The 9,144-nt window shown below is 38.8% G+C and overlaps 1 protein-coding gene across 1 annotated transcript; it reads left to right on the forward strand.

The window, feature by feature from the left end:
- Positions 1-635: 635 nt before the first annotated feature.
- LOC102294277 (hydroperoxide isomerase ALOXE3) lies at positions 636-9,144 on the forward strand (the record flags this gene model as incomplete). The annotated part of the gene is given in 15 exon segments (XM_014331511.2): positions 636-771; positions 984-1,138; positions 2,986-3,190; positions 3,324-3,405; positions 5,183-5,305; positions 5,428-5,531; positions 6,269-6,441; positions 6,518-6,661; positions 6,834-7,037; positions 7,188-7,274; positions 7,379-7,545; positions 7,792-7,913; positions 8,006-8,106; positions 8,724-8,894; positions 8,996-9,144. Coding segments are annotated over 14 exon segments (1,979 nt in total), but the record flags the coding sequence as incomplete, so codon positions are not given.

Below are 9,144 nucleotides of genomic sequence, written 5' to 3' on the forward strand. Positions count from 1 at the left end.
CAGATTTTATGTTCCAATACAAACTTACATTTAAACTTTGACAACACTTTCAAGTTTAATCATCTGAACTCGTGTTAAATAAGTCACTGTTATCTATTGTACACTGCATCATACATTTGTTTAATATCATTTTAGGAATTGTAGGAATGGCTGTCACTATGTGTACTTTGATTTTTTTCCCTTAAATTAACTTGACTTTGTAGATATTATACAGCGACATGCATACATACAGACACACACACACACACATACACACATATATATGTATATATACGTGTGTGTCTGTGTGTGACTTTATTTTGACAGACATATACAAGGGGATAAGCCAGTGTAGCTCTAAGAGGGTTACACAAAAAAGGGGTTACAGCACATAACCAACACTTTCTAACTATGACTGAAAAATCACCTTAAAAATCAAAACTTTCTCATAAACCTAAATTTCCATTTCTTATCCAATGCACATTGGCTGGAACTCAACTGACACTAAACAGTTTATATTTATATTGATGCTGTTTATTTGATATTAAATGGATCTACTAACCAACGGGAAAACAATAATTATCTGGAAAAATGTCTGTGAGTTTTTTTTCCAAGTATAGACTATACATTCATCTAAGGAGCTGCTCTCAAGCAAACCTGATTAACCAGGCATACCTGTTAAGTGAATTTTTAAAAGGGAGAAATCAAACTCCCACTTTACTTGAAACCACAAATAAAGCCAACGACTAGTGCAGCCTCTAAGAGGAGAGTAAGAACGGCTCCAAAGCAAAGGTTTGTGTACTTACTGCGCTTGTGCTTGCTATGATAGCTGATTATCATTGCATTTTAGGTTTAATAATATACCCGGGACAAGATTCAGTGAAGCTGGGCTTAAACAAGAATTTCCTTTGATTAATATTTTTAAGTTTACAAAAGTTAACGTCTTTCTGTTGTTTGCTATCATATTTTTGAGATTTATTTTCTTCTCCTACACTTTTTCAAAGACATAACCATGGCGGTGTACAAGCTAGAGGTGACAACTGGTGACATGAAACACGCAGGGACAATGGACAATATATACATCACCCTGTTTGGAACAGAAGGGCAGAGTGACCGAACTAACTTGGACAACTTGGGCATCGACTTTAAATCCGGCAAGGTAAGATATATTCAGAGTAACAATGTTTATAAAATAGGGGTGGGGGGCTTGTTCCTTCTTCCAGAGGCAAAGTCCAGCCATGTTTTGAGTCACTATTAGGGACTAGGCAGAGAACCTACCAGCACCCGATGCCATAATATCCCCTCTGTCAGTGCGCCCCAGGGTGGCTGTGGAGTGGGGGGCGGCATCACGGGCATCGGCAAAAAAAAAAAAAAAAAATTGCTCGTACTCATGCTGCCCCGACATCAGCCAGCACATATTGGGAATGGTACAGGCACCGATCGGTTTTCTATCACCCATTTGCTGGGAGTAAGGGCCCCCTCCGTTTGCGAGGTGCGCACAGGGAGGAGAGGGCGGGGCGGCGGGGGATTCTCTGGCTGGCTGGAGCAGCATCTAATAACTCGCAAAATAAAACAAAAATAAAACAAAACAACAAACACGAAAACACCAGACATTATGATACAGACTTATAATTTGCACCGATGTTTTTTTGAAATTCTATACGTGAAAAGTGAGCGCGAGAGCCCTCGGTGCGCCTGCCCGCTGCTGAAGTCAAAGTAAACTTCCAAATAGAGCCCATTTCATTCATAATGTTGTAAATTACCCTTGGATGCTTGCTCCCTCCTGGGAACACGGCGGGTCTGAGCCCGCGCTGGAATGGTAGCGCTGGGCAGGATGGCTGCTGTGTTTGCTTCGGATTACTCCTCATCCCCCATCCGACCCTGTGGCTTGTCACGTGTTCCATAATGTTGTGCTGTGGACATTTATGTGCTTTTTTCTGCAGAGGAGTTTTTTTGTTTCCTGTTCTCATGCTGTCCTCCCAGGACTCTTGTACTTTCCCATTGTAGTGTATATTTCAGTGGGGTTTTTTTTTTTCTCCGACCTGTATCCCCATGTGATGTCTGTGTTGTGTGTGTAAGGTCGGGGGGGTCCTATTTCACTGCAGGGCAACCTGCACGTGGCGAATAAAGCCTTCATTGATTGATTGATTGATTGATTGATTGAAATGATGCAAAAAATATTATTTTTAAGAAATATAATAAAAACTACTGGATTGAATTGTTTATGGACTATAACAATGACAAATTCTCCCCAGCCAGTGGTTTGGTACACCTTGCTAGTATTGGGGAGGGAACACTATTTTCCTTCAGAACTGCCTTAATAGAGAAAAATTCCTCTGAGAATTTGAGCCATCTTGCAGTTGCACCAGATTTTCCAGCTGTGTATCCATGATGTGCATCTTCTGTTCCAAAACATGCCAAAGGAGCTCTGATGTCTGGTAACGGTGGAGGCCATTTGAGTACAGTGAGCTCATTGTAATGTTCAAGAAGCATGTTTTAGATCATTTGAATGATGCTCAAGTGGTACTAAGAGGCCTAGAAGGTGCCAAGAAAATTATTCCCGCACCATTACACCACCAGCAGCCTGGTCCATGCTTTCAACATGTCCATGCTTTCATGTTGTATTATGCTTTCATTATGCCAAATTGTGACCCTTGCAGCAGAAATCAAGACAACTCCAATATTCACCCAGGCTTTTGATGCTCAGTTTGAATTTCAGCAGTGTTTACCATGTCTATATCCCAAAAGGAATCTAGTTGTTGCCATTTGATTGATCATATTTGTGCATTAATGAGCAGCAGAAAAGGTGTACCTAATATAGTGTCCTGTGAATGTATATTGAAGTCCACTAAATTCTGTCTTTTTTTCTCTAGCACTTGAAAGCTTTAACTTGAGTGACTGCACTATTGCAGGAGTCTCTAGCTTGCTTTCAACATGCATGTATGATAAAGTTGAATAATGCAATGAGTTTGCTTTTTAACATTTGTTTTATATTCTGACTTCCAGACAGGAGCGTACACCATAAAAACCAGTATGTCACTGGGAAAGCTTCTTCTTGTCAAGGCTGAGAAAGATCCATTTTTTCTAATCTCAGAAGATGAGTGGTACTGCTCCAGAATAGTGGTGACCACTCCAGAGGGAGACGTCGTTCTCTTCCCCTGTTACAGATGGATCTCCAGGGGAGAGCTGGTGGAGCTCAGAGGAGGGCGAGGTCTTCTAAAAAATGAAATGGCAATTCATTATAAGTTAATGATGCTAATATCATTGAATGTTTTTCAAACATTGTTGTATTTTGCTTTTGACTATTTTTTTTATTTATTTGAAACCGTTTTTATATCTCACAGCTATGAAGGTTTTTGAGGATGATCATCCTCTGCTGATTGACCACAGAAGAAATGAGCTACTAGATAAAAAGAAATTGTACCAGTAAGTTTACATGCATATTTATACTGCTAATACTCAGGGGCGGAGCTAGAAGGGTGGCATGGGGTGGCAAGTGCCACCCTAAAATGATCCCTTGCCACCCCAAGTGCCACCCCAGTTTTCCATATGACAGTGTTGTTTATTAAAATAAGATAGCATTAACAGTTTGAGCGTAGTTACAGTCAACAGTGAATATAAATGTTAAAACTGATATATTGCATAGTGTTTCCCCCCACCACCATTAACAAATGGTTCAGCCCATAGCAGGACCGGATTTTTTCTTGTTTTCAGTAGCAAGCGATGTTTATGATTGTGCCAGAGCACATTTTGAACAACACCATGGGAATTTCGCTTTTTACACAGATGTTACACTCTGGAAATGGAAGGAAGGTGAATGTTATTAACCCTCTGTGGTCCACGGACACGCTGCACCTCCAAATCACATGACTGATGTAAGCTGACATAGCAACAAGCTGCAGCCACGCAACGAGACAGAGCGAGTGAGAGAGAGCGAGAGAGTTTTTAGATGTGGGAGATTTGTGACGTTTAGTGTGGAGTGTATACTTAGTGTGTTGTGTTGTCTTGTGTGGTTGTTCTGTTGTGTAGTCGTTTTGTTTTGTGTGTCAGTGAGGGCACTAATGAATGTCACAGGGGCACATTTGCAACGTAAACACTTGTCACTAAGTTGAAAACCAGCGGAGTGATACACCTCCTGTTGTCAGGCCTGCAGGTTTATCCCTGTGCTGTTCTGTCTTTTGGTGGACAAACTTCTTTTTTACTGGCACACATCATTTGTGGGGCATCTTATTGCAACACCTGATTGTTCTCTCATTTTAGTTTTAGTAATATTTTTAAATGGTTGTACAAAATGAAAAAAAACGGCAGGTGTATTGGCTGCATTTTTAGATAAATAGTTGTATATGTTTACAAAATGTACATTTTATATTTGCATTTCAAGTTATAAAAATTTACTCAACATGTCTGTGGTTTTTTTACAGTAAAAAAAATACTACTAGGATTTTTAAGTTCTTTGTGTGATTTCAGATCAGTAATACTAATGCAGTATGTCAGTGAAAAAAAAACTAAATTCAGTTGAGCTGAAAAGAATGATACCAAACAAGGTAAGGGGAAAAAAACAAAATGAAACAATTTGAGGGTGAAATACAAATGTAAATTCAAAAGGAGTCAAAAATGGCCGGTTGTATTTCAGACCTCAGTGGGTTAATCCAACAAATCATGAAAAATTAGGTTTAAATTTTTGTTCATGACAGTGCAGATTTCTGACATTTTCTGTAATTTAAGCATGTAACAATGTGATTGTTTTCTAACAAAAAACAGTCTGAAGCTTAATTAGACTTGTGTTTGTAAATGAACCGCCTCATTTTGTGTAGCTTTCTGGATTTTATAGTTATTGGGCTACATATTTATTTATTATAAAGGCTATACAGTACATAAGATCAAAACTCACATGTTTTATGTAACTAAAGTGTGTAATTATGTGGGCTACAGACAATAATTAAGTTATAGACTATATTTATATGAAAAACGTGTATACTTACTGCATTTGAATTATTTTAACCATATGTAACCACCTGCATATGTGTTTTAAAAAAAGGCTTTGATTTTGCCACCCCATTTGATTTCTTTGCCACCCTCATGCCACCCTAAGAAAATTTCTCTAGATCCGCCCCTGCTAATACTCTTACTTTTGTGTCTTTTAACATTAAACATTGAGCTATACACATGACTTTACACTTTTCTTTTTTGTTGTTGTTTTTAGATGGGAGATCACAGATGAAAAGCTACCACACCATAGCCATTTTAAAAATGTGTCTGAGTTTCCAGCTGAACTACGTTTCTCTGCAGCCAAATCAGATGAGATGTTTCATACCAAAAGGATGATGTAAGTTAGGAATTCCATCTGTATCTTAATAGTAGCTCCAAAAAAGGGCAAAATATTTTTTTGAATTGTGAATTACTGGTCATGTATCTTGTTTAAAATTTTTCTTACTCCTCCTCACTTAGTGGTGCTGAACTGATGTTCAAGGGGCTCGCTGGATCTACTGAACAATGGAAAAACACAGATGATATGAAGAAGATCTTTAGGTTCAAAAAGACTACAATATCAGGTAGAAAACACCATCTTGGTGAAATATATCTACATCAACGGCTGACGGCGTCAATAACTGTCAGCAGCTAAACCTGAAGAAATTAGACTGTTTTATTGGGCCGTATTATTACGGAGCCCCGCAGGGGACATGGGAGAAAAAAAAATTAAGACGGACTTTTGCGAGATCTCGCAAAACTATCTCGGGATCTCGCAAAAGTTTTGCGAGATCTCGCAAAACAAACTCGGGATCTCGCAAAACTTTTGCGAGATCTCGCGAAACAAACTCGGGATCTCGCAAAACTTTTGTGAGATCTCGCAAAACAAACTCGGGATCTCGCAAAACAAACTCGGGATCTCACAAAAGTTTTAGCCACATTCTTCCCGTTAGCTCGAAGCTAACGGGAGGTCGAGACCTACTACAGCCGGGAGGAACACCACTTTCCCGGCACATCGTGCCTCGACCTCCCGGTCGGCTTCGAGCCGGCATCCGAAGAATGCGGCTAAAAGTTTTGCGAGATCTCGCAAAACTTTTGCAAAACTTTTGCGAGATCCCGAGTTTGTTTTGCGAGATCTCGCAAAAGTCCGTCTTAATTTTTTTTTCTCCCATGTCCCCTGCAGGGCTCCGTATATTATAAAGGACAGTCTAAATCTTGTTTTTCTTTGTTGTTAGCAGTGATTATGAGCAGGTACTCATTTGTAAAAGCTCAATGATTACTGACATGATAGGAAACAATATTTTTGGCCAATGTGTTTCAGAGTATGTCATGCAACACTGGAAGGATGATGACTTTTTTGGATTCCAGTTTCTGAATGCTATAAACCCAAATGTGATCAAGAGGTGCTCAGAACTTCCCCCAAACTTTTCCGTCACAGAGGAGATGGTGAAGCCATTCCTGAGAGATGGGACCTCCTTGAAGCAGGAAATGGGGGTATGAATGAAACGTAGTTTTAAAATTTGCTGTCTCCAGTTAACTTCTGAGCTTCTGTTCTCTGTTGTTTGTTCAGAAAGGAAATATCTTCATCTGTGACCAGAAGATCATGGATGAAATACCCACCAGGATGTATGATGGTCACCCTCTGCAAGTGGCAGCTGGCTTGTGTTTGTTCTACATGAACCCAGAGAACAAACTGATGCCAATTGCAATACAGGTATTTTACTAAGAGAACAGATGGCATTCATATTATGAGCTCTTTTGTGTTGCGCAGTGATGACGTGTGTGTGGAGCCACTGGTGTCATTATGCATTTAAGTTGTAGTTTTTCTCTCTTTTTGTTTGTATTTTTTCAATATATTTATTATCTTTATTTTCTTATAAATCCAGCTGCATCAACAGCCTTCTGAGCAGAACCCCATCTTTCTGCCCAGTGACTCTGAGGCAGACTGGCTGCTAGCCAAGCTGTTTATTAGAAGTTCAGATCTACTGGAACATCAAGCAGTCTATCACCTCATGAGCACTCACTTTCTGGCAGAGGTCTTTGCTATTGCTACTTTCCGCTGCTTCCCTGAGATTCATCCTCTCTACAAGGTAAAATGACACCACAAATTAACAGATGTGGTAATATATACTATAGAAAAACGTATTTCAACATTAAAAATAATTTCTTTTCTGTTAACAGAACTTCACTTTGATTTGTATTCTAACTTGTATTTGGCATTTTACCCTCTGTCTGCACAGCTTCTGATCCCACACTTCCGTTACACTCTGAACATAAACAGCGGGGCTCGCAACTCTCTTTTGGGACCTGATGGGCCTTTAACCATTGTATGCATATGTACATCCCAACGCTCTCATAGTTTTGTATTTTATATTTCCATAACTATAAATTCCAGAAACCTACCAAACTGCAACTATTTAATTACCAATAGAGTTCACTTGGATATGAGGGGATAAAAGAGCTCATGAGACGGGGTCTCTCCAGAATGACCTACAGCTCCCTCTGCCTGCCAGAAAACATCGCTGCACGAGGACTGCAGTCAATCCCCAATTTCTACTACAGAGATGATGGCCTCAAGCTGTGGAACATCATCAACAGGTCAGGATTAAATTAACTGTATGGAAATACTACAGTTTTTAAGCAACAGCATTGCAATACAGCTGCAAGATGTTCATTACTAGATAATATTAATCTGATTTTGTTAGTTTGGTACACTACACATTGCATTTATTTTTTTGCAACTACAACAATGATTAATTGATGGAACTTGGTGTTAATATGGTTTTACAATGCAAATTTAATATAAAATTGTATTTACATGCATATATTACATATTTTTACCAGCTTTGTTAAGTATATAGTGGAGCACTATTATCCATCAGACAGCGATGTGTGCAAGGACACCGAGCTGCAGGAATGGATCAATGAGATATTTACACACGGCGTCTTAGGAAACAAACTCTCTGGTAAATAATAAATACCCTTAATTATATTTGTCACATAAAGCCTAGGTTATAATGAAAAATATAGTGACTGACAGTGAGCGTTCTGTTAACAGGGTTTCCGGCATCCTTTAATACTGTTGAGGAGGTGATCAAGTTTATCACCATGGTGATCTTCACAGTGTCAGTTCAACATGCTGCACTCAATAATGGACAGGTATGACAGCACGCTATGTAATTATGTTTGATCAAGTACAGTGAGTCTTTGCATCTCCAATAAGGAATTGATTCAGCTGCCTTTTGGCCACAGAGAAGTGTCTCTATTCTATTCCATGTTTCCCTGGTTTGCATTTTTGTAAAGGATACATACTGCAGCAGATCCAGAGAAACATGGATGTCCCATCATGCGGTGATAAGCTGAGTTATCAGATTTTATGCAAACATGTGAATGTTGTCAAATTCTGACATTCTGAAACCAACTACATTTTCCAGATATTCAACTTTCACCTAATGTTATCATAAGGTGAAGCAAAAATCAAAAAACACACATTATGGCACGCAAAATCTTGGACCACATTTATCATTTATATAACTATATAAAACATTTAGTAAAATCTGCTTTGTCAGTTATTCTCTCCGACTATAATTCCCTTTGCTTTATGTATCAGAAAAACATAATAGAAGAATAATAGAATTTGCTGTAGCTCTGAAGATATTGATAGATAATGTTTAACATGAGAACAGATATCTACCCTTATTTACATAGATACAATAGCTATGTCCTTTGTTTGAAAAAATAAAGCAAGTCATTTATAAAAACTTGTTTCATTCTAGTTTGACTACAGCTCCTGGATGCCCTATGGCTCAGGCTTGCTTCACAAACCTGCTCCAACCACAAAGGGGCAGTCAAGCATGACGACATTATTGGAGACTCTTCCAAATATTGGGGAGACAGTAAAGTTTGCAGGAATGCTTTGGGTACTTTCCCACAAGTATACAGATGTGGTATGTATCTTTTTTGCTTTTCATGCTTTATTTATATTCCTTTAAAAAAAATATCACAAATAAAATATTGTTAGTCTGACTAACTAATTTTGCCTCTGCAGGTTCTGTTGGGTCAGTACCCTGAAGAACGATTCGATGAACCTACCCCGAAACAAATGATTAAAGAGTTTCAAGCAGAGCTGTCCTACCTCAGTGAAGAAATTACAGCAAGAAATTCTCGGCTTGAAGTACCCTACACATATCTGAACCC

Source organism: Haplochromis burtoni, unplaced genomic scaffold (assembly GCF_018398535.1).
Source record: "Haplochromis burtoni strain Fernald_Lab_line unplaced genomic scaffold, NCSU_Asbu1 Contig_2935, whole genome shotgun sequence".
Taxonomy (NCBI): Eukaryota; Metazoa; Chordata; class Actinopteri; order Cichliformes; family Cichlidae; genus Haplochromis; species Haplochromis burtoni.